Below are 26,050 nucleotides of genomic sequence, written 5' to 3' on the forward strand. Positions count from 1 at the left end.
GGCTTCTGTCTCCCAACGGAGGGCTGCTTCAGTCCTAGTGTGCCCAGGAGCTAAGTCAGCCCAGTGGATCGTCTCAAGATTACCTGCTTCTTACCTTTGAGTGCTGAGTACTCTATTTTCTGCTTGATTTTGGCAAGTTCCACCACGTAAGCTGCTCTCTGAGTAAGAATGAGCTGCCGCTGCCGCGCCTTGAAGCCTTTCCTGTCATATTTAATGACCGGGATACCATACTGCAAGGAGGGTACCGTCACTACGAGGGGAAGCTTACTTCATGGAGGAGGGGGCAGAGCGCCCGGTTGTCACTCAGACCCTGGTGAAGTCCCTTTGGGCACTCAGAGGTGAATAAACAAGTTTTTTCCTCCCCACTGGCTGTGCAGGATAGATTTTGATTCCCAGCTCTGCCTGTAACATTGCCTTTCTGGGGAATTTTAGGCTCTGGCCACGTGCCTCACGGGGCTGCTCTGAGAAGCCAACCGAGATGAAAATGCTCAAAGGGCATTAAAGCCCTCACAGCCAGAGGGTAACCCAATCCAGTCCCACACACTTCTGTTCTCCAGGGAACCAGAAGGGACAGAGCCGCCCCAGACACACGCTCACCAGCTGCTACAGGCCAGGTGGCAGCCTCCACAATTCACACCTTCAACTCCTTCGTCCTCTCTGTAACCCCGTTATCCCTGTTCTCAGAAGGATAGAGGCACCGAGAGCTTAAGTAACGTGCTGGGGATCTGGCAGCTACTAAGTTACGTAGCCCACGTCAGCACCCTGCTATACGGCTTCTCGCTAACAGGATGTTGCGTGATTAAGTCACGCTGCGTTTCATAGGAAACCAAACACAGCTCCTAGCGTGACAGACAAGGACCGTAAGCACAGCAACAGGTTCTAATAGTCACGAGGTCCCCATAATCTTACTTAATACCCAGAGCATCACAGTGGAGAGCCCGAACCGCCCACATGCACCCCTGCATTTAAACAGCGCTTCCAGACGTGCCGCACGTACAAAACAGACCCTGTTCTCACTTCCGGAGGGAATCCTGCCTGAGGCAAGGACACGTTCGCTTACCTGGATTTTCTCATGGCTGATGAGTTGAAGCACCTTGGGATTAATGTCTCCTTCGTCTAGGGAAGGAACCAGAATTCGGTGAATCATCACCAAATTCCACCTGTGCAAAAGCCACTGGCACTCTGTCCCTCTGTGACCAAGATCTCAACCGGGGAATAGCTGTCAGGAAATGCTACGGAGTCGAGCAAATTCCTTTGATTTTTTTTAAAAATAGGAAAAGTAAGTACATAGATGGAAAAATGTACTTACCTATCCGACTGTTGGCAAAGGGTTGATTTAAGCTTTCTGCATAGCCTTCTTTCTTTCCCCTGAATATTTCACTTGTAACCACCTTTTGCCGCATCTGGTAATATATAATGTAGATACGAAAACGGGAGCCGTGGGGCTCTTTGGGACAGAGGAGCTTTAGGTCCACGGTATCCCTTACTTTCCTGGATAAGCTCTAGGAGGCCTGTCATACTTCCACGTGGACGTCAGAACATATTTCCTGGCTTTGGCCAAAAATATCCTAAAAATTATACTGTCAGACACTGAGGTGGACACTTAAATGCTTATCTCTACTTGCACGGGCCTTCCGGAAGTAGAATTTTCAGAATTTCGGAGCACAGTTTCTTTCTGCTAGCTCAGAGACCAGACTACAGCCTGTGGGCCAACTCCTGCCTGCTGCCTAGTTCCGTGGTTTTACCGGAACACAGCCTGCCACTCACTCACACGTTGTCTCCGGCTGTTTTCTCGCTACAACGGCAGAGCTGAGTAATTGCAACAAAGATGGTATGGACCGCAAAGCCTGAAATATTTATTATCTAGCCCTTTACGGAAGAAGTTTGCTGTCGTGCCGATGAGCATAAACCAAACCAGACCTCCAGCACAGAAGGGGTCCTGCATCTGCAGGGTAGGGGCCACCTGGATTGTGTTCCCATGGTAACCACAGGGACGATGCTGATTGTAACAGCTGGCATTTCACGAGGGCTCTGTGCCCAGTGGTCTACCTGTGTTTAATCCTCAAGACATGTACGAGGCATGGGCCTAGTGGGACCCTTGGCTTACAGGGGCAATGGTGAGTGAGGACTGCTGATGCTAGTCAGCCAGCTGTAGGGCGGCACCCACCCTCCACCCTCCCGCCACCCACACGCGCAGCACGTCCCTACCAGCGCTTTCCTCTCGGCTGTGATTCCGCGGCAGTACTTGCGGACCAGGTTCCTCATGCACATTTTCCTGAGCAGATCCGACGCCTGTGTGGAGAACGCACTTCTTTTCCACCTGCCTCGCTCTCACCCTGTCCTGGGCTGTGGCCATCAAAACAGAAAGCTTTGGAAGCACAGCGGAATTCAACTTGCTTTGAAGTACAGCATTAATATTGTATAGCGAAAGAAAGCAGCTAACCTTCCAGTCCTGTGCTAACTTTTCACTACTGCGAAAGTAAATGGTTCTTAAACTCGAATGTGTTGGAGTCACCTGAGGACCTGGCCAAGCCGAGATTCCTAGAGATGCCCGGTCGGGGCCCAGGAATCTTACACTAGGCCTGACTCTGCGCTCCAGACACAGGGTCCTCAGACCATCTTTGAGAAACGTGTTCTAGGTGACAGTCACTCAGGCCACTGGAAGCTACATCCAGCATGGGAACCATTCAGAAGTGCTTTATGTAAACAGGCGTCCATTGGCTTTATAATTCTCGTGAGGATATGACAAATTCAGAGGAGTGGAATTTCTCGTGCAACACTCTTGCAAGGAGATGCCTTGCTAAGGTAGCTCTTTCAGGCCAGGGAGGCAGCAGGAAGAAATAGAAAAGCCCGTCAGTGCCCGAGTCCCTTGCAACACGAGTCCCAGTTTAGTCCTTACATTTTCCAAGATGCCGGGAGGCATCAGCCAGCTCTTGTCCAAGACACTCTTTGGGACGTGATACCGAAGATTCAAGATGTAATTCTTCCGCACGAACACGATAAACTCCTCATTTTCAGGACAAAGAGGCTTGTTGCGATTGATGAATCCTGCTATGAACCTAAACAGCAAGTGTTTTGTTAGTTTCCTGGCCCATTTTTTCACTGGGACTTGTGTTCTCTTGTTCGACTCAGGAGGCCAAAATGGTAGCGATTGTTTAGATGGTCCTGTAGGCCAGAAGCCAGTACTGTAGCCCACAGGCCAGATCTGCCCCCAGGATATGCTCTATTTCACCCACGCTATTTTTTGTTTTGTTTTTAGTATCTTTAATTAGTTGCCAACAACAACTACAAAAAAATTGAGAGATAGTACACGAAAGCCAGATTTCCAGCTTCCCTTGCAAAATCAGTAGATCTGGCAACACGGGCTGAAGTGGAGTAGTGACTGTCCCTCTGAGGTGGACTGATCTTTCCAGTTTGCTGCAGTCCCCACTGTACCTTATTGTCTCATCCCAGCTCATGAGACTCACTCACTTTACCCACCTGGCATCAGGAGGCATTTGACTTTGACTTTTGAACTAGGCTAAGAGAGCCTACAAATGTATTGAGTTGTGATCACCATCAAATTAGGGAGCTCAGAGGAAAGAGATGGAACTGACCGCATAAGGGTTGATGTCCTGAAGGGAAGATTACCTTTCTGCACAAGACGCAGAAACTCAACCAAGTCTGTGACCACCCTCTGCAGTGGGCAGTGCTTAGGGACCCCTCCTCCCTCCCGTACCCGAGAACTTACTTCCTTATAATCTGCACAGCCCACTTCCTCCTTTTGGCCTCCTTTCGAGCCAGGGCTCCCCGCCAGTGGGCTTCAAGTTTGATGGCTGAAAGAGGTCACTGCCGGCATTAGAAGGTGAGCACAATCATATTTAAATACCAAAGGCTTTTTCAGAATTACCCTTCCACTCCACAAACATCTGGATGCTCACCATGCACTCCGCTACCCCAGAGATGGAAAGTGGGATGAATGTCGTCAGTTCTTCCCTGGGGGTGCTCAGACGGGCAGCTGAACCAGGGCGACAGAGGAACATAGAGGGTGCCTGGGAAGCTTCGAGCGAAGCCCCGAAATTATGCCAGGGGGTGAGTTTCCCGAGGTCTTTTGAGGGACAAGATTGCCCCTTGTGATGGTACAGATTAGTCTTTCCACTGCATTTGCTGTGTCTCACCCAGTGTTTACTTTTACTTGTCTACATTTAAAAATTGGGATACATAAACAAATTGGGACCCACAAAAATTACATTTCTGGCGTGTTCCCCAATTTTTAAATGCTTTTCAGACTTTCTTCAGTTATTCAGATTTTTTCAGTGCTTTTCTTTTATCCCTCATAGCAGCATTGTTTCTGTTATAAAAACAAACAAACTGGAAACAACCCAAATGTCCATCAACAGAGCGGCTAAATTGTGCTATACTCATATAGCTCAGGGGTTAGCAAACTGCAACCCTTGGGCTGGCCGCATGTTTTTGTAAATTAAGTTTTATTGTAACATGGCTGTGCCCATTCATTTATGTATTTGCCTAAATACATACATGCCTAAATACTTTCATGCTACCAGAGCAGAGTTGAGTAGCTGCAACAGAAACCATATGACCCACAAGTCTAAAATATTTACTATCTGGTCCTTTAAGAAAAGTTTGCTGACCTCTGATATAGTGGAATACTATGCAGCTATGAAAATGAATAACTAAATCTACACCTCAGAGTGCAAAAATATCACAAGAAATACAAGGAGTATAATTTTATTAAGTTCAAAGCAGGACAGTGTATAAATATATTATTTAGTAATGCATCCATAAATGGTAAGAAAATTAATAAAGGGAAACCGCACTAAAATGGAGTTAGGAGACTAGAAGGGGGAGCTCTCATGCAATACTGTGGATGTCAATTACAGAAAGGACTGTCAATTACAGACCCCAACAGAAGAATCTCCAACAGGAAAGAATCATGAGTTATAGGCGCCAACAGGAAAAGATGTACATTGCAGCTCCTGAAATTGACTACCTTAGCAACTCACCAGTGAGAAAGGTCACTCTTGCTTCCCACCAAAGGACTTTTGTTCTAAACAACCCCTCCCAACTTCCTCCTTTTTTTCTAGAAAATAATGTTCCTCTCCTTTGCTTGCTGGACTTGCCTTTGGCTTTTGCTATAGCTGGCTTGTCCTGAATTGCAATTCCTCCGCTATTCCTGAAGAAACCTATCTTGCTGGTAAAATACCTGGCTATTTTATTTTTATGGTCAACAATGGTAAAACTGGAAAGACAAACAAGGGAATGATAAATGCAAAATTCAGGAGAGTGGTCACTTCTAAGAATTTTGTGTGTGTGTGTGTGTGTGTGTTGTGTGTCTGTGGGGGGATTTGAGAGGTGACTGGGGGAGAGACAGAGGGGAGGGGCTCATGACATTAGTAGCCTTTTAAAGAAATTATTCTTTAAACATGCATATGTTGGATCAAATAAAACAGGTCCGTGGAACAAATATAGGCCCCTATGTTATAATCTCCAGTCAACAGAGTAAAAATGAGAAGAGGCCTCAGAACTGGACCCCACAGCCACCAAGGTTTCAAGGACAGGGTTTCAAGGGGAGAGAATGCTCACAGGAGCCTGCGTCTCCAGGAGCCACGTGGCTAAGAGAGAAACTGCAGAGTTCTGGCCCATTTGCACACTGGCAAGTTTCTATTTAATCCTTACCTGCTTGTCTTTTTTTCAGGTATGCTCTCCTTTCTAGGCAGCCTTTGTATGTGGCTTGGATTCTCGCAACTTAAAATAAAACAAAAGTTTGGTGAAACGACTTTCATTTGTGGTCATGAACTTGAGAGGGGATGTCAGAAGTGGCCCTGAGGGCATGCAGCGGAGAGCGACAGAGGTAGCCAAGCAGCAGGCAGAAATGAGAGGGCGGGTTACATTAGCCAGGCTGCCAGAAGCTGTCCAGGAGCTTCCTTTCTTCCTTCCCCCAGGGTAAGGAACAGAGCCCGTGGTAAGAGCCCCCATCTAGAGGGTCCACTGGCCCCTAGTTCCCTGCGAGGCATCCTCCCCGCACCCAGCCAAGGTCCCACCACAGGCCAAGCTCCTCGAGGGTCCCGTAGACCAGCAGTGTCACATCCCTTGGGAGCTGGTTAGAAATGCTGGCTCAGGCCCCTGCAGCCAGTATGCCCATTAACCAGATCCCCGGTGATTGGTGCCCAATGCTGCAGGGATCAGAAAAAGACCACCCAGCACAGTGGTTAGGAGCCCAGGCCCTGAGGCCAGAGAGACCCATGTTCACACCCCAGCTCTGCTGTTTACTAGCTGTGTGGCCTCCAGCAAGTTACCAACATCTCTGGGACCCAGATTCCCTGAATGTGAAGTGGAGATGATAACATCACTCCATAGGTTTGTTCTGAGAATACAAGGAGATCACGAGTGCGAAGGATTTATCATGCACCTGGTGCACAGCGAGCGCTCAGATTACTCAAGCAGAGTCCTTCTCCACAGACCAGTTTAGATTTCAAGGGCCAGCCCCTCTCCCCCAGGAGTTTCCATTTTTTATTTTTCGCATCCCCCTCGCCCCCCCTATCTAACTTTCCTCATTTCCCATTCACAACAAACCCCCTGGCTGTATAGGCTTTGAAGCTGTACCTTCCAACATCAGATACTTAAACAAATGAAAAATTTTAACTTTTCATTTAAGCGGGATGGACTCTCGAGGATTTAGGTCCTCGTGTGGCACATGAAGGTTGGCTCCAGACTGGAACTGAGGCAGCCCCACAGCATTCCAGGTTCCGTGTGCGTCCATGACTGCCCTCCAGGCGCTCATCAAGGCATCAGTTCACGTGTGTCTTATCATAATCCCATACCTTGTTCCTGGTTTCCAAAGGGAATGCTTCTAACATTACATCAAACACCCATGTTTAAGATGTACCCCAAGCTAAGCTTGTTCATTTTAAATTCTTTTGAAATCAGGGAAGAAAAAGAAAAATCATACCTAATTGATGTTTACTAAATTCAAAGGCATCTTCAGTAGCAAACAGAGTTCTGGGGAAACGAATGAATATTTTGGTTCTAGAAGGGGAAAAAAAATGTTTTCATTATTAATTGGTCAGTTACCATCTCTATTGAGTTGAATAATGTCCCCCAAATTCATGTCCACTCAGATTCTCAGAATGTGATTTTACTTGGAAATAGGGTCTTTGCACACGTACTCAAGGTAGGGATTGAGATGGAATCATATGGAATTAGGGTGGACCCTAAATCCAATGAGCGTGTCCTTATAAGAGACAGAAAAGGACACAGAGAGAGAGGGACAGGGAAGGCCGTGTGAAGACAGAGGCAGAGGCTGGAGTGACGCGGCCACAAGCCAAAGGACGCCAGGGGCCACTGGAAGCCGGACGAGGCAGGAAGGATCCTCCCACAGAGCCTTCTGAGGGAACGTGGCCCTGCCGACACCTTGATTTTGGACTTCTAGCCCCCAGACCTGTGACAGCATCGATTTCTGTTGTTTTGCGCGCAGCCAGTCTGTGGTAATGTGTTAGGCAGAGCTGGGAGACTAATACTCCATCCTAAGCCAGAGTCACTTCCCTAGGCTTTAAAACATGATGACAAAGAACACGAGTCTAGGTTTAAAAGAAGATCCCAGCAACCGGAAGAGAGAAATTATAAATATCCATCTCATATTGTCTGCTCCATTCACCCCCTCACCCTTTGAGGGAGACTTCCAAGGGCAGCCACTGGGGGCAGCAGTGCGTCCTGCCACGCGATTCCACTTCCGCATCCCAGGTTCCCGAGTCAGGCACAGATGCCACCTCTGAGCTCCCTGGTCGCCTCCCTCAGGATGTGCTGAGCCTGACTCCCCTCAGGGATCTGGCTTGGAAAAGTACCTGATTCTTGGAGCAGGGCCCAGAGCAGAAGCGTAAGGATGGAGAGGGGCCAGGGTGGCCACAGAGGGCTGCGTACGAGGGGGAGTTAGGAGCGGGCATAGAGAGCCCATTGATAGATTCAAAGGCAGACAGCCCTGCAGCTGGACTCTCCATGGCCTGGGGATGGGACCTCTACATACTTGGGCACTGATCCTTGCAACCGAATTACCGCTGACCAAAATGACTAATGGAATAGGCTAAAATCTTCCCGGTTCACCCCACTGAGTTCTGCCTCAAAGCTTTCAACGTGTACGGAAGTTCTCTCGCTCACGGACAATGACGACTGTGCAGGATTGATACTCAGAGTTGTAGAGGAGCTTCCACATCACCTATGTCCAAATATCCCCTCTGGGAGGTCCTGCGTACATCTGAACAACAAAAGACCAAGCACACCGAGGCTGGGGGCGTCACTGGTCCACTCCTCATTTTGCAAGCAAAGTGGCTCATCCCGGCCCCCAGCCAGGTGTAGAGCACAGGGCTCCTTTATAACTTAATCTCCTCCGACAGGCAGCAATATTGCCCTTCTAACCATTTAGAGGTCGTGGGAACCTCTGATCTGTAGCTGCTCGATCAGAAGCACAGTTGACAACCTGGATTGTGACTGGCATCTGAAGTGGCCAGTGAGGGTGGGGCTTGTCTTATGGGACTGAGCCCTTAACCTGTGGGATCTGGTGCTATCTCCAGGTGGGCAGTGTCAGAATTGAGTTACATGGTAGGACACCCAGCTGGCGTCAGAAGTGTGGAGCATTCTAAGCGTAAGGGAATTCTCGAGAGAAGAGGGGACACAGGAGAATTTTTTCTGTACAGAGATCATTTAAATCGAATGGATGGACATATCGGCTGGTAAATCTATGTAAATTCCTGAAAAATTAACTCCCAGGCTCTAGATGGATACAAATCAACGCCCGGGACTTTTTGATGGTGATTTCCTGGCCACCTACCTCCCTAACTTGTACTCCTCGGGTTTGTAGCCGATGTACTTGATCAACCGCTCGACGCCCTCTGCTGGAGGCCCGTGCCAGTGCGGCCAGGTGTCTGGGCACAAGGACTTGTACCTAGAGAGAGAGGAGAGGAACATCCAGAAAGCCGTGGGACGTTACACTCACACCCCAGCGGACGGCTTCTCTCCTCTGTTGTACGCCAGCCACTCAGTGTACTGTGGTAGACCCATCACTTCCTAGAATTCAACGATACACATTTGACGAGAAAGATAAAAAGAGAAACTCAACAGGTGGGAGATTTGGCCTGTCTTTGTAGAACAATGACATCATCAAATGACTCAATTCCATGCCTAGGTATGTATGCAAGAGACACGACAACACGCTCCATGCAGAAGCTTCTATGTGAATGTTCACAGCGTCATTATTCATAATAGACACAAGGTGGGAACAAACTAAATGTCCATCGATGGACAAATGAATGGATAAACAAATGTGATCCAGCACAGGAGGAAAAGGTACCATGCTTTGCAAGTGACAGGGGTCTCTCAAGAGTAATTTGGGCCCCAACACTGATTAAGAACCTGATTCCAGCATAAAATGCAACTCCAAATATGCTGTCAGCAGAAAGATAACCATGATATCTATAATGTAACAAAATAAGTGGATGCAGAACTCAAAAGTGCCTGTGGACCAAATCTAGAAGCAATACAACTGGGGCCGTTGGCCTGGAAACACACTGCATGGCTTTGAGCCCAGCTCAGGAGCTGGACAAATCACTTCGCCTCCTCCCTCGTGTAACATGAGCAATAACAGGCCCCTCGTCGTGGGTTCATCATGGGCTTGAAATGAGGTAATCCATGGGAAGGATTTGGCACGGTCCAAGACCTCAAAAAATGTTAGCTATGGCATTCCTATTATGCTTCTTCCCCTTAATATAATCATTATATGGTTTGCATTATTTTAAAGTCAAATTTTAAACTATTAAAAACGTGTATTTTCCTGGAACTGTACTTTAGGAGCAAGTCCATTAAGCCATTGCAGTAGACTCAATGTGTCCCCCAAATTCATATGTTGAAATCCTAACCCCCAAGGTGATGCTATTAGGAGGTGAGGCCATCAGGAGGTGATCAGGTCATGAGGGTGGAGGCCTCATGATGGGGATTAGTGTCCTTAGAAAAGGGACTCCAGAGAGATCCCTCGCCCTCTTTCCACATGTGGGACTACAAGAAGATAGCAGTTTGCAACCCAGAAGAGGGCTCTCACCAGGACCTGACCACGCTGGCACCCTGACCTCAGACTTCCAGCCTCCAGAACTGTGAGAAAGAAATTTCTGTTGTTTACAAGCCACCCAGTCTGTGGTATTTTGTCACAGCAGCCCAAACGGACAAAAGCAGGCATTAAGTGTCACGTGTTCTTCCCTGATTACCTCCCTCTGTCTAGACACATACGCAAAAGCAGAGATTCATGCCACCCCCCAGGGAACACAGTGCAGCCTCAGGCCCTGTCCAGTCCACTTTCATCCCTAGCACATTCCCTGGAAGCCGCCCAAACTTGGGCTAGACAGACGCAGAGGGAACAGGGAGATGCCTGCAATGCCTGCAGGACTAGTAACCTCTGTCCTTTTCATCTCTGAGTTGCAGTCAAAGCAGTGCCAGGCAGGGTGTGCACATTCGGGCATCTCCAGCCCAGTCCCATGGACCCCTCCTGCCTCTCCCCAAGGCCACCTGCAGCCATGCTGGCTTCCTAGCAGGTCCTCCAGCCTGCCCAGTTCCCACCACCAGGCTTTCCTGCCTGCATTATCGTCCCCCAAATATCCTCACGCCTCCCTGCCTCACTCAGAAGCCCTCCCACCACCTCACCTAGGGGAGGAACCGCCACACTTCCCCTTACCCGGGTTCATTTTCCTTCAGAGAATGCATCCCCACCTGACGTCCTATATCTCCTTGTTGTCACTGGGCTCCGCCGCTAGAAAGTAAACTCCATGCGGGCAGGGATGGGGTCTGTCCTGTCCGCCACGGTTACTCCAGCACCTAGGACAGCGCTGGTGCAGAGCAGGCGCTCGCTGGTGTTTACGGAAAGAATAAATGAGGCTCACACAGCAGCAGAGTAGAAAAAAGACAGATAAAATTTTTTAAAAAAGGCAGGATGAGGGAACATCGAGTGTGTGTGTGTTTGGGGGGTGGAGTGGGCAGCCAACTTCACCAGAAATCAGATTCAGAAAAAGGGATGTGATAAGCGTGAATGGATGACAAGTGGCTGATGAACAAGAATGGTGTGCAAAGGAAGTACATTTAAAAAAATACTGGCAAATAGGCTGGCCGTTCCTCAGTTAAACATTGAGTTATCACATGACCCAGTAATCTACTCCTACATATACACCCAAAGAAAGGAAAACCTATGTCCACACAAAAACTTGTACGTGAGTGTTCCTAACAGCAACACTCATAACAGCCCAAAGTAGAAACAACCCAAATGCCTATCAATTGATGAATGGATAAATGAAATGTGGTCTATCCATACAATGGAATATCATTCAACCATATAAAGGAATGAAGTACTGACAGATGCTACAACATGGATGAACCTTGAAAACACTATGCTAAGGGAAACAATTCAGTCACAAAAGTCCACTTATTATATGACTCCGTTTGTGTAAAATGTCCAGTATAGGGAAATCTATAGAGACAGAAAGCAGATTAGTGGTTGCTTAGGGCTGGGGTGGGGGTGGCAAGGACATAGGGGGTTTATAGCTGAAGGGTACAAGGTTTCCTTTTGATGATGAAAATGTTCTAAAGCGGACTGTGCTTGCACATATCTCTGAATACTAAAAACCACTGACACTTTAAGTGGGTGAATCGTATGGTACATGAATTATATCTCAATAAAGCTGTTTAAAAAAGAAAACCATGGCTATGCATTGGCAGTGTGACCCAAAAAGGGTGACAGATGAAAGACAAGGAGAGGGGACAAAGAGGAAAGTGGTGTGACAACCAGCCTCCAACACTAGACTTCTTGAAGATCCCACGTTCCTTCATCCCTGTCTTCCAGAGGGGACACCTGTGATGGTGCTTCGTGGTTCTAAGGGTTTGAGGATTGGGGATGAAAACGCCTGTCCAAATGTACTTACAGTGTAGACAAAAGCCAGGCAGAGGTGCCCAAGCTAGGGTCCTGGGCCCCTCTATGGGACCTGCAAAGGCAGTATTTGGGGTGGGGGGATTGTCTCTAAGTCTTGCCACTGTTTCTGAAACCCAAAGGCAATTATGCCATTTCTCAAAATAAGACCACACAGGTCAATAACATTCCACATGTGTTTAGGTTAAATTGTATCAACTCAAAAGGTTAATGCTAATCACACTCATCAGAGGTTTACATCGGCTGGTAGACACATCATTAAAATAACAACAGTGAGGGGGCTGGCCCCGTGGCTGAGTGGTTAAGTTCACGTGCTCCTCTTCGGCGGCCCAGGGTTTCGGGTTTGGATCCTGGGCACGGACATGGCACTGCTCATCAGACCATGTTGAGGCGGCATCCCACATGCCACAACTAGTAGGACCCACCATCTTTAAAAAAATATATAAAAAAATAACAACAGTGAGGAAACAGATTATTACTTAATAGATGCATATAAGTAGATATCAATTATCAAGACACAAGGCTCATGGGAGAAAAACAAGCACAGTCCTTGGTAGAGACAGATCTGAGATCACTAAATTAGGGGCTGAAAATAAGAGCACAAGAAAACGCTGACATTTCAGAGTGCAGGATCTCGATGTAAGTTGCAAAATGCAAGGAATTAGATAAAAAATGTAAGCTCGTGCACGTGATTTTTATAATCTTAAAATTATACTTCAAAAGAAGCCTAATATTGGGGCCAGCCCAGTGGGGCAGTGGTTAAGTTCGCACGTTCTGCTTCACTGGCCCAGGGTTCGCTGGTTTGTATCCCGGGTGCAAATCTATGCACCACTTGTCAAGCCATGCTGTGGCAGGCGTCCCACATATAAAGTAGAGGAAGATGGGCACGGATGTTAGCTCAGAGCCAGTCTTCCTCAGCAAAAAGAGGAGGATTGGTGGCAGATGTTAGCTCAGGGCTAATCTTCCTCAAAAATAGAGAGAGGGAGAAAGAAAGAAAGAAAAAAGAAGCCTAACATTAAGTTGAAATATGAAATGGCCAATATGCAACCATTTTGACCTACAAAAATGACCACTTTATTATGCTTCTCTTGAGAGTGTGAGAATGTGTTGTTATTCTGGCAACAAGTTCACACAAATTAGCATGCAGCCCACCACCAATGAAGCATTGGAGCACAGGCAGTTTGGGTGATGGTAGCGGGGGGAGGGAGGAGTATATCACCAAATCCTTATGAACTTGACAGCAGACAAGTTAACCCCCATGTTATGGATAAGGAAATAGGTTACAGCTAGAAGAGAAAGAATGGGGATTCCAATCCAAGACTGTACACTTCCAACGCCCATCTTCCCACCACTACACCCACTTCTCCTGACAGCCCATGAGGCCAAGGGGATCTGCTCCCAGACTGACCACACTAAACCAGCACCTGGGTCACCATGGAACGTCTTCCCCAGCTAAGTACAGACCCAGCAGAGCGCAGCCCACGTGCGCCCCCTGGTGGCAGGTCTGTCTGTGCACTCAGCCTTGCGCTTCCTGGATTGCAAGTAGTAATGAAGGGCTCAGTGAAATAAAGGGAAGGCGTTGGCTTCCTAGTCCCTGAAACGTTAGTGTTCATCACTGTCACCGCTCAGCAGTTAAGAACCAAACTGAGTCCCCTGGGGCATGGGCTTTTATTCCTCGCCACATCCAGAGGCTCACACAGAGCAGGTGCTTGACCTTACTGGCTTCAGATCGACAAAACAAACTTTACCTCTGCAGGAAATGCTCGTATTTCCGCCGGTACGCGAAACCCGCCCGTCTCACCCGCAGGTGCTCCATCAGCCCCAGGTACTTGACCTGATGCCTTATGAGGAAGTCGTCGAACTGGCCTTCGGAAACACAGAAGGGAGAGCGACAGCAAAGGACCCCGTGGCTCGGTCTCAACCAAGACAGACCAGAGGCTGCACGTGGATGGTCTGTGGGCTGGGTCTGGCCACAGACTTCTTTTGTTAGGCTCTACTTGTGTGTCTTTTAATAGGGGGATTTTACGGGAAAATCTGGATTTTGGTTTCTCTTGAAAAAACCATGAGATCTGGCCATTCTGGGCCCAAACACTCACATGGCAACAACTGGCTGGAAGGGAGGAGGGCTGCGCCTTAGACAGGGTGTGCCCTCTCCAGTTTGCCGCAGTCCCCTCCACTCCCTATTGTATTACACCCAGCCTGCTTCACTCATGTGCTTTTCCTCCCTGGCCTCTGTAAGCCTTTATATGACTTTGTTATAGATCATGGAACAAGCTTAGAAAATACCCAAGTCATTCACCATTTTGGAAGATGGCTCACTGGCTGGAGAGAAGCAACCTTGCTTCCTTTCACCTCTGATGTCTGCCTGGCTCAGCTGTGTTGCTCCTGAAACTGACCAAGCTCTGAGCAATGCTCACTCAGGACCACCAAAGGAACTCCCCTTATTTAAAACCCCAAACAATTCATGCACAGAGGAAAAGGAGCAAGCCTGTGGTGGTTTTCAGGATTTTAACCCACTGCCATCTTGGTCTTCCTCCCAGCCTTATTCCCTGAGCTCAGTGTTTAGAACGATTCACCACTCACTGGGTTCCTTCTTCTCATTGGGCTTGATGCAACGGATGTACGAAGGTTCCTTGGAGGTGAGAATTTCCAGAAGGCTGCTCAGGCTGTTTTTAAACTGAGTCCCCACCTGCAGGGAGAGAGAGAAGGAGCTAAGCAGACATTGCTGCTCCCAGCTAATACAGAGAAGATGTTCAGGGCATAAGACTCAGCCCTTTAGACTGAAACTCTCAACAGGATGTCCTACTTGTTACCTGTTACAGACTATTTTGCTCACTAAGAGAAGGCTTGGGATGTCCTGCCCCGAAAAGCCCAAACCCGTTCTGCTCAAGTGAAAGCTGGACAAGCATCCGTCCAGGATGCTCCTCTCACCCAGCAAGTACCGGGTGAGCACCTCATGGGAGCCAGCATCACCATCGAGCCAGTCACCCTCCACCACCTTCCCCTGTTTCCTTGTTACCAAGCTTCCTTCACGACACTCGCGATAGCACAAGTTCTTCCTTTACTTGATAGTATTTTCCTATACCCTTTCTCACTAAATTGTAAGCCGCGTGAGGACAGGGGCCTTGTCGGTTACTGCTAAATCTCCTGTGCCCAGCACAGTGTCTGATACACAGCAGGTGCTCAATGAATGTCTGTAAATGAACACACTGGTCCTTAACCTTGGGAAGTATCTATGCAGCAGAACCTGTCAGAGAGTGATGCTTCCAGAAAAGGGTAGGACAACTGAAAAAGCGTAGCTAACTGGAGGAGAGCACCTTCTGGGGGACCGCACCCTCTTTCAAATTTGGCACGGGCATCTTTCCTGCTCACCGTTGGCGGCCTTCTCCGATTTTCTAACTCGGCCACCAGGAAGCATTCCTTCAGGATGCTGTTTTTGGACCTGCACAGCACCTGGAAGTACAGAGAAATGAGCACCACATTTGCTGCTTCAGAACCACTAAGGGGTCTTCAGGAAAGCTCACACAAGTGTGCACGACGGACCAGAGCCATTCGCTCCAGGAGCACTCGGAGAAGAAGAGGGGAAAACACAATCAAACGTGGAAGGAAATGTTCAGATACTGTATCCACGGCTCCCTCTACTTGCTGAGGCCGTCTGATTCTATTTCCTCTGACGTGACGAAGCAATCATTGTTCCTAGGCCAGCCCCGCTGCTACAGAACAAACTGGCTCTTGAACAATGATCTTCAAGATATGGTGCTAAGTGAAAAAAGCAAGATGCAGGACTTCATGCATAGTGTGCTATTATTGTGCAAAGAGAAGAGGAAAAGGAGGAGATACACACACACACACACACACACACACATCCTGGTCTGTACCATCCCTGAAACGATAAACACAATGATAAACACAACTGGTGAGAACAGCTGACTCTCAGGAGAGACACTTAGCAACATGGGGCCAAAGACACCAGCTTTTGTACTGTTGGAGTTGTTTCCCCTTGTGCACATATTTCCAAAATATCTATATTTTTTAAAAAAAATTTGACAAAAAACTTTTCCCCACCTACATACAATGGAATATTATTCAGCCTTGGAAGGAAATTCTGACACATGCTACAACATGGATGAACCTTGAGGACATCATGCTGAGCGAAATGGGCCAGTCACAAAAGGACAAATACTGTATCATTCTGCTTCTAAGAGGTACCTAGAGGAGTCAAATTCATAGAGAGAAAGTAGATGGTGGTTGCCAGGGGCTGGGGAAGAAAGGGAATGGGGAGTTGTTTAAGGAGTACAGAGTTTCAGTTTTGCAAGATAGAATTCTGGAAACTGCACAACAAGGAAACTGGTGAACAGTTAGCCATTAACGATTAGGTAGCTAGTACTTAAAGTGTCATTAAGGTTTTTAATTGTAGCTCTTAGCTGTTCGCCTGCCCTTGGCGAACTGTGCTGCTTAGGCAACTTAGTATCCGACTCCCTCCCGGTTCCTGTAGATAAAACCTCCCTGGCGCCTGGGTCACCAAGGTAACGGATGCTTGAGTTGTTTTTCAGAAATTAGAGATCAACCTCACTTTGGTTCAGGAGACCAATGGAGACCACCAACCCACCAACCCACCAACCCACCAACCCAGCCTGCGCGGGTGCCCGATAAGTGAACTCCTGAGGTCACGGAGCTGAAAACTACCCCCTCAGATCTCGCCTGCACCGACCGCCATGTTGTGGACACGGTTCCCACGAAGAGGCGGGAAGCCTGACGGCGCCTGCGCAGATCATCAATTACCTCCCTTCTCCTTACCTCCAGTCGTCTCTTCCCACACTTCGGACCACCCTGCCCCTTTATCCCATAAATATTCCTATGTCCTCATTTTTGGGGAGGGGGATTTGAGACGGTTCTCCCTTCTCCTCGCTTGGCTGCCTTGTCATTAAAACCCTTTTTCTGTTGCAGCCTCGTCGTTTTGGTGATCAGTTTTCTGTGCAATGGGCAAAATGAACCCGGTTTGGTAGCAACAATGTAAATGTACTTAAACGACTGAACCGTACACTTAAAAATGGTTGAGATGGTAAATTTTATGTGATGTATGTATATTTTACCACAATTGAAAATTAGTTTTAATAGACAAATTTTTTCTTGTTTAACTCCTCCCAATTGTAACTTGACAGCGGCATGAAAGAGTAATTTGCAGACAGGAAAGGAAAAAATCAGAAAGGACCCATCTCAAAGTCAAAAAAAAGTGCAAGGAACTTCAGCCCCGGTTGGTGAAGTGAGAGACTAGGAGGCCTTCCCTGGGGGAAGCACCCTCGTGGAGGGGTTTGTGAAGGGAATGGCCTGGCTGAAGAGGGGAGAGCCATGAGAGGAAGTCTATCTTCCCTTCGTCAGCCAGGCCCTTCCCCTCCTGTGTCATTCACAGCGACTCTGAGAGGAAGGCACCATCATCAGTCACGGATGGGAAATCTGCCATGGGACCCCCAGCCAGGAAGGAGTCAGACTGAGACTCAGACCCAGACAGCATCCCCCCCAGAGCAGAGACCCAAAGTTAGAAGTTGCTTATCCGTCCCAAATCCCAGACATCGCGGTCCTAGAAGCAGTAGAGAGAGACAGAGAAGGGCAGAAAACTCCTGAGATGAACCATTTGCATCTTCCTTCTGAAAACGTCTCCTTTAGAACATTAAGTTTAAGCTTTTTACAAACCAAGCTAATTAAATAAAATCTAACTTTGTACCAAACGGTTAACTATTTCAATACAAAATAAAGGCTTTAAAATCTCAAGTTTTCTCTGATCAGTCAGGTGTATGGAAGGAGACTGGGAATTTCCTTGGCAGCCCCAGGGGCTAATCCTGGCTCTAGCCCCACCTCTCGATGTGACCTTGAGCAAGTCGTGACCTCTCTGGGTCTCTGTTTCCTCATCCTCAGTGCATGTCACCCCAGTATATTCCCACTGCACCAGGACAAAATCCCTACTCCTCCCTGGGGACCTCACCCTGCCAAGCTCTCAGCCCCCTCTCCTAACATTACCCCTCACTGAACACACGCTGAGCCTCTTGGCCTCAGGACCTTTGCACTTGCTGGCCCCTCCACTTGGAGTAACCCCTCATCTTTCCATGGCCAAGATCATTCTCATTCAGGTTTCAGCTCAAACTCACCTCCACAGGGTTTCTCTGATCCTCTAAACTAAATTAAAACTGTGCCCCTCGATCACAGTTCCTTGCTTATTTTCTACATAGAAATTCTCACTAATGGACAACTTATTTGTGTATATATTTATTCTTCACCACTCTCCCCCCACGTCCCCCTTCAATGATAAGCCCTTAAGAACAAGGACTGCCTTGCTCACTGCTGGGACTCCAGAGCTAGCACAGTGCCTGGCACACAAGAGGGGCACCTCACACTTGAATAGGTTTGTTGAGTCAGGGGTTCACACAGATGCCCTTAAATGTCTGTCCCGGCCACGAGATGCTGGAATTCTAACACAATGCATAGACGAGAAAAATCCAGCCAAATCTAACCCCCCACCCCCAGCGTCATGGGTGATACTTTGCGACTGTCAGAAACACCTCTAGTTAAATTTCAAACTTACCTCTTTCAAATGTCTGTAGAGGAGATCATTGTTTTTTTCTAAGAATCCTGTAAAACATTGAATAAAGATTTTTTGAATCAATGGCTTTGCCTGAAAACGCAATTCCATCTCAACTGATTGCAAAGGGAAATCCAAAAAATAACCTCTTAGGCTGGGATCGGAGTTTCTCAATTACGGCACTATTGAAATTTGGGGCTAGATAATTCTCTGCTGGGGGCACGGTCCTGTGCACTGTAGGATGTGTAGCAGCATCCCTGGCCTCTTCCCACCCAGGAGCACCCTCTCCAGGTGTCACAACCACCTAGGTCTCTAGACACTGCCAGGGACAGGTACACAGGCCCTGAGCTAACAGGCTCTAACCCCCAATGCGCTATCACATGAAAAATGAGCCTTTACGCCAAGTATCGTACACGTGCTCCAGTCCAGTAGCAAAGAACGACACGTACAATGAATGACATAGAAACAACAGAGAGGGCACTGAATTCCAAGGGTGGCCAGGTGAGTCTACTGTAGATGAATGAGAAGATCATCCTCCCACTGAGAAAAGTCAAACTCAAGCACCAGAGCTAGTGGTACCCAGCAGCATCTTCATACAAAGGAAGATGTGTCACCCCCAACTTTAAAACTTGGCTTATAAGTGCTCGCTCAACACCTAGTCAGTTAATAACTAAATTAGTAACGAAATGGCTTTATAAAGTCAAAACCAGCTAAAAAAGACATGCATCAGAAAAAGACATGCATCAAAATGTCTAAGATACAACCTTTTAGATGACAATTTGGAGTGATCAAAACGGACATTTTTATTGTGGTAGAACATGCATAACATAAAATTTGCCATTTTAACCATTTTTAAGTGTATAGTTCAGTGGCACTAAGTACATTCACATTGTTGTGAAACCATCACCCCCATCCACCTCCAGAACTCTTTTCATCTTCCCAAACTGAAACTTTGTACCCATTAAACACAGACTCCCCCATTCCTCGCTCCTCAAAGCCCCTGATAACCATTCTTCTACTTTCTGTCTCTATGAATTTGACTATTTTAGGGATCTCATATAAGTGGAATCATACAGAATCTGTCTTTTTGTGACTGGTTTAACCCACTTAATGTCCTCAAGGTTCATCCATGTTGCAGCATGTGTCAGAATCTCCTTCCTTTTCAAGGCTGAATAATATTCCATTGTATATATGTATATACATTGTACATATGTGTATATATATATATACACACCATATTTTGTTTATCCATCATCTACGGACGGACACTTGGGTTGCTTCCACCTTTTGGCTATTGTGAATAATGCTGCTACGAACAAGGGTGTGCAAATATCTGCTGGAGTCCCTGCTTTCACTTCTTTTGGGTCCATACACAGAAGTGGTCAAAACTAACTTCTGGTAGAACCTTTAACTCAGCAATGCCCCTTCTGGGAATTTATCCTATGTAAATAGTGTGCACACATTGGCCAAGTGAAATATACAAAGACGCCGAATGTAGCAATATTTACAAGAGACAATGTTGGAAACAGCCAGGGTCCATCAAATAGACGACAGGACCCAGCCCCATGGGGAGTGCCTGTAGCTTTTCACAAAAGAATGTGGTGGAATTGGAATGTTGCTGTGGAAAGTGGAGGCAAGACCGGAAGAAAAAGGCCTGGGTCTGGACCCAGCTCTGCCAGCTAACGTTGGAGTCCAAATGATCTCCACTATTCATTAAGTGAAAAATGCAAAATAGACAACACAACATAACAGCCTGTGTTATTTAATGTGTGTGTGTGTGTGTGTGTCCCCACATATGTAGGTATTAGCAGTAAACATTTCTATCTTCCTGAAAGTAATTACAAATAACTGTCCGTTCCTGTGGTTACCTCAAGTGGAGACTAGGGGTAAGAGGGGCTTTTAGTTTAGTTTTTGCTTTTTTTGTGAGGAAGATTGGCCCTGAGCTAACACCTGTGCCCATCTTCCTCTATTTTGTATGTGGGATGCTGCCACAGCATGGCTTGATGAGCAGTGTGTAGGTCTGAGCCCGGGATCTGAACCTGTGAATCCTAGGCTGCCAAAGCAGAGCACAAGAAATTAACCACTGCACCACCAGGCCGGCCCCACTTTTAGTTTTCCTTTTGTACTTCTCTGTGCCGTCAGCAATTTCTAGGCTTACACACGTATTACTTTTATTCTTTAAACAAAAATCAATAGATGATCTATATAGAGAAATTCATCCTATTCTTTACTTTTTTTTCTTTTTTATATCACTCTGTATTTAAGGAAAAAACCCTAATACATGTTATATTACATTTTAAAGACTCTTAGAGAAATAACTTTATTTAGAAGTAAAAATAATTTAGATCCTGAAACAGAAGTGACAAAAGAAAACGTTTTTTAAGTGTTTTGAAAGAAAATGTTCTTAGCAGTATTATTCATAATAGCTAAAAAGTGGAAACAACCCAAATGGCCCAACAATTGATAAGTGGATAAACAAAATGTGGCCTCTCCATTCAATGGAATATTATTTGGCAATAAAAAGGAATGACACCATGGACGAACCTTGAAAACATTATGCTCAGTGAAACAAGCCAGACGCAAAAGTCCATATATTGTGTGTGTCCATTGATATGAAATGTCCAGAATAGGCAGATCTAGAGAGACAGAAAGTAGGGCTGTGGGGGATGGAGTTGGGGAAAATGAGGAGACACTGCTATTCTTCTTGGGGTGATAAAATGTTCTAAAGTGGACTGTGGTGATGGCTGCATAACCGTATGGTGAATATACTAAAACCTGTTGAATTCTACACTTGAAATGGGTGAAATGTATAGTATGTGAACTACATCTCAATAAAGTCATTATATACAAAAAAAAATAAAATTAGAAAGACTTTTCAAGTGGCAGGTTCAAATGCAAAGCCAGTGAGTGTTTGAGATGGACGTGCAGCGTCCCCTCAGTGCGCTGGCTCACTGGACACAGGGGCACCTGCGCGGCTGTTACCCGTGCCCCACGGGTGCTCACCTTTGGTGCAGTACGTGACCTCTCCCGCGTAGTGGAAGAGTCGGAACTCCATCCAGCCAATCCTCTTTCGGCCCTTGGGACCCGCCAGCTTCCGGCTACAGCAAGACAGAAATAAGCATGAACTGAACCTTTGTACTTTACTGCAACAAAATGCACCAGTATACAAAGCAAAGAGAAAGAGGGAGAAGACTCTGACAGGCTGTTTAGGAGCACGACAATCAACTGGTGGCCAGCACTGAAGCTAGCCACAAACGGCAGCCCCCAGGACGCCAAGCTACCTGTTCCATCTGGCTCTAGAGCAAGCTCTCTCAAAAAGTAGAACTTTCCTTCTCATAAGAACTGAAGAATGAAAGAACACACACGAGCCACGGAAACACATGTATTTGTACAATGAAATCATTTCTATCTCTCCAGGTGATAACTAAGAAGCAATTTTACTATCTTATATTTTTACGATGTTGAGAGACTAAAATACTCATGAAAAAAATTTCAGATTCTGGTGATTCTTAGTTTTTGTAACTTTTTCTTTATATATATATACATTGACGATGCACATATCCTAAATGTACAGTTCAATAAACTTTTGCAAACTGAACACATCTATGTAACTAGCACCCAGATCAAGAAACAGAACATTACCAGTCTCTAAGAACCCTCCCCTTTGTGTCCTCTCCAGTCACAACTTGATATCTAACAGAATAGGTTGGTTTCACCTGGTTTTATACTTTATAGACGTGGAATCATATAGTATGTACTCTTTTGTGTCTGATTTCTTTTCTTTTTTTTTTTCTTTTTTGAGGAAGATTAGCCCTGAGCTAACATCTGCTGCCAATCTTCCTCTTTTTGCTGAGGAAGACTGGCCCTGAGCTAACATCTATGCCCATCTTTCTCCACTTTATATGTGGGACACCTGGCACAGCATGGCTTGCCAAGCGGTACCGTGTCTACACCCGGGACCCAAACCTGCGAACCCAAGGCCGCCGAAGTGGAACATGCGAACTTTGTTGCTGCACCACTGGGCCAGCCCTGATTTCTCTTGATTACATGCTTGTGTGATTTACCCACATCAATGCGTGTACTTATAGACTGTTTGTTCTCATGGCTTTATGGTATTCCATTTGTGAATGTACCACAATTTATTTTTCCATTCTTGATTCATTTACTTATCTAATTCCTTTATTTGTCCTTGCGATATTCTACAAAAGGTTTGATAAAGCCACTACCGTTTACTGAATCTTTGCCGTGGCCCGAAATTCCAGTAGGTGATTTATGTTCCAGTAGGTGATTTCCAGTACTGTAGACATGGCAGCACTGACATATACATGTATACGTGGGGATTAATATCCCCATTTTGCAGAAGAGGAAACTCAAATGCAGGAATGTGGCTTACCCAAAGGCACATGACTCATAAGTGGCCAGGCTAGGATTCAAAACCAGGTCTTAATGACTCCAGAGCGTAGGCTCCAGAGTCCTCCTTCTCTCAAAGACTTAAGTTAAATTTCTAGATAATCTTCTAGGATGCTGCAAATGCTCTGTATCTAGATCTGCACAGTAGCTGTGTGGATATACACAAATATAAAAACTCATTGGGTTGTACCTTTCAGATCTACACATAGCACTGTATGTATTTTATACCTGATTTTTCAAAAAAAGACTTATTTCATGCATGTGGACATGCCCAAAATGTAACGATCATGAACAAAGCAAGACACAAAATCTTAGAAAATTCTCCTTGGAATTCATTTGAGTCGGATGTCTGCTAACAAAGGATACACATGTTTATGAGTTGGTGTATCATAATGATATTTCTATGTCTGAAGAAGAAGCTGTATTCTTGGGGAGCACTGCCCACATACCCCCCATAAAATGGAAACACAACGACCTCCCCCGACACAACAGCCTGTCAGACGAAGGACGTACGTTTGGAAGTGTGCGTGCTTGCCCACTTTCTCTTCCAGTTTCTCCAGGAAACTCAAGTCTGTAGCAGGACCTGGACGTGTACATTCTTCATTCTTGAAAAGAAAAGAGAAGCCTCAACCCATATCCTCACACTCCATCAATTCCAAGTTTAAATGCTTTCACCGTGGCGGAACGTACTGGCCTGGAATGCTGTCATCTCACACAGGTTCTCACATCTCACGCTGGGGGCGGGCAGCAGTAACCCATTACACGTGCTCAGCTTCCCAAAGGACCGGAAATGCCATGAAAAGTCAGCTCTCCCACACATCTGACCCATATTTCCAGAGTCTTCCCAAGGACACTGCAGCATCCACGACCAGCTTCCTTAAACACTCAGTCTCATTTGCTCCTAAGCAGTCATTGCTGGCCAAGAACATATCTCCTTTTACCAGGATCCGCGTCCCCACGGAAAGAAAGCTATAAAGCCACTTAAGCCTAACCTGTCACCATCTCGAAGCTGTTTGTTTCTATTTCCTATTTTGGGTCCTCAACAGTGACAACATTTCATTGACCATCTTGAAAAATGAACCAACCCTGTAGCTTTTATTAAAACAACAACCAAAAAAAACCTGGGTTAAAGCTGGTGAAACAACTCTTATGAAGCAGCATTTCTATGCTTTCTGACTCCATCTATGGAAAACCAAATAGAAAGAAGAATTTATTACTAGCATATTTTAAAATACTAGTCTAGCAATCCATATGGACACTGAATGTACATACATCGGCTGACGTCAGTCCGTGCTTCCTGAAACGTGCTCCCCAGATGTCCACACAGCTTGTCTCCTCACCTCCTTCAGGCCTTTGCTCAAATGTCACCTTCTCAGCGAGGCCTTCCCAGACCATCTTACCTAAAATTGAACCCCCACCCCAGCACATCTGATCTTTTCTGTTTTCTCCATTGCACAATCTACACATTTTGCCTATTAACCTGCTCATCGTCAGTCTCCCTGTGCTAGAATTTGAAGCCTCCTGAGTACAAAGGTTTTGATCTGTTTTGTCCACTGCTGTGTCCCAAAGCACAGGCCACAACGCTGGCACAAAGTAAGCATTTGTTGAAAGAATACAGTCTGACTGCTTATCATGCACAGGCATAGTTCTAAGCCCTTTGCACGTATAATCTCACTTAATTTGTCCCTACAACTCCTCTCTAAGGGAAGTGCCATTATCATTGTTCCCATTAAAAGACGATGAAATTGGAGCCCAGAGAGGTTAAGATACCTGCCTAAGGTTACACAGCTAGTAGCAAAGGGGATTGGGATTTGAATCCGGATGGTGCCCAGGTTCCTGGCAACGATGTCACCACCCCTTACTGTCCTGGCTGTGCTTTAGAATGCTGGTTTAGGTGGGGCGGGGGAGGGGTGGGCAGGAGGAGGAAGGGGACCAGTTATTTGCATGAAAAGGGAGGCAAACAGGGGCCTGCCCGGTGGCACAGTGGTTAAGTTCACATGTTTCCCTTTGGCGGCCCTGTGTTCACCAGTTCGGATCCCAGGTGCGGACATGGCACTGCTTGGCAAAAGCCATGCTGTGGTAGGCGTCCCACATATAAAGTAGAGGAAGATGGGCAAGGATGTTAGCTCAAGGATGTTTGCTAGGGCCAGTCTTCCTCAGCAAAAAGAGGAGGATTGGCAGCAGATGTTAGCTCAGGGCTAATCTTCCTTAAAACAAACAAACAAACAAACAAACTGATGTCTGAATGGAAACAACTGTGGATTCGAGGACACTGATGTTCTCAGAAGTTGCAAGAGTGCAAGACAAGGTGGTCACAGGCCCATCCCAAAGAGCCTCAACTTGGGATCAACGGATGTTCTTTGTAAAGCCTTCCTTTGCATTCTCTGGCTTCCTGCTCAGGGTTAAGCTTGAAGGCAGCCCCTCCCCAGTTGCTACTGCACACCGGCCCACCCTGGGTCCTCAGGTCTCCTGCTCATCCTTCCCTGTCTACGGAAGATAGAGACATGCACGCCTTCATTCCCGAAGGCTTCCCTTGCTATCTCCCAGTGGGCTCTAATTGAGGTCTGTGAACCCAAATAAGAGAAAGTTCAGCCTAGAGCTCTGAGCAAGAATTCAGCAAAACAGCTCAGCTCCAATAATCCAGTGGATCCACCCTCAACCCTTTGTAAGCATGGGAAAAAGTCCTTCCACGTGTTGCAAACACCGTACAAACGGGCTCTGAGTCAACATTAATTTTCTCACCAGAATGGAAATGATCCCTTTGTGTCTCTCTTCCACCAGATCACAGATGATCTTGTTGTTGAAATACTGAATTGGCTCCCACTAAAATGACAAAGGGGAAAGACGTCTCCGAGAAGGATTTAGATGAGAATGATGTGTACTTCTTTTAAATTGATTTTCCAAAATTTTTTCTCAAAATCTGATTTTTATCTCTAACATTAAAAAATAATACTTTCTGAGGATCAAAATAATTTCCCAGGAAATAAGCAGAGAAGGAGTGAAAGACAGTTCTTAGCACTAATCAGGAAAAATCACCAATGAAATAATATTTCTCAAGTAAATGTCTTTGGCTAGAGAAAGAAATCAAATGAGGAGAAAACATCAAAATGTTT

General features: G+C 46.4%; 1 protein-coding gene across 4 annotated transcripts in view; it reads right to left on the bottom strand.

Annotated features, from left to right (window-relative positions):
- The window catches only part of MYO1H (myosin IH), a 45,232-nt gene that overhangs the window by 4,729 nt on the left and 14,453 nt on the right, over positions 1-26,050 (bottom strand). For all 4 annotated transcript variants that reach the window (XM_070627004.1, XM_070627005.1, XM_070627006.1 and 1 more), the window contains 16 exons: positions 25,680-25,760; positions 23,451-23,542; positions 21,531-21,625; positions 18,531-18,577; positions 15,326-15,406; positions 14,537-14,642; positions 13,702-13,819; positions 8,822-8,935; positions 6,950-7,026; positions 5,677-5,745; positions 3,731-3,815; positions 2,900-3,059; positions 2,209-2,292; positions 1,310-1,403; positions 1,061-1,116; positions 95-230 (listed from right to left, as the gene is read on the bottom strand). In XM_070627004.1, the coding sequence (XP_070483105.1) occupies positions 95-230; positions 1,061-1,116; positions 1,310-1,403; positions 2,209-2,292; positions 2,900-3,059; positions 3,731-3,815; positions 5,677-5,745; positions 6,950-7,026; positions 8,822-8,935; positions 13,702-13,819; positions 14,537-14,642; positions 15,326-15,406; positions 18,531-18,577; positions 21,531-21,625; positions 23,451-23,542; positions 25,680-25,760 (1,495 nt within the window). The remainder of the gene's footprint in view (positions 1-94; positions 231-1,060; positions 1,117-1,309; positions 1,404-2,208; positions 2,293-2,899; positions 3,060-3,730; positions 3,816-5,676; positions 5,746-6,949; positions 7,027-8,821; positions 8,936-13,701; positions 13,820-14,536; positions 14,643-15,325; positions 15,407-18,530; positions 18,578-21,530; positions 21,626-23,450; positions 23,543-25,679; positions 25,761-26,050) is intronic.

The sequence above is a fragment of the Equus przewalskii genome, chromosome 7 (assembly GCF_037783145.1).
Source record: "Equus przewalskii isolate Varuska chromosome 7, EquPr2, whole genome shotgun sequence".
In the NCBI taxonomy this organism is placed as follows: domain Eukaryota; kingdom Metazoa; phylum Chordata; class Mammalia; order Perissodactyla; family Equidae; genus Equus; species Equus przewalskii.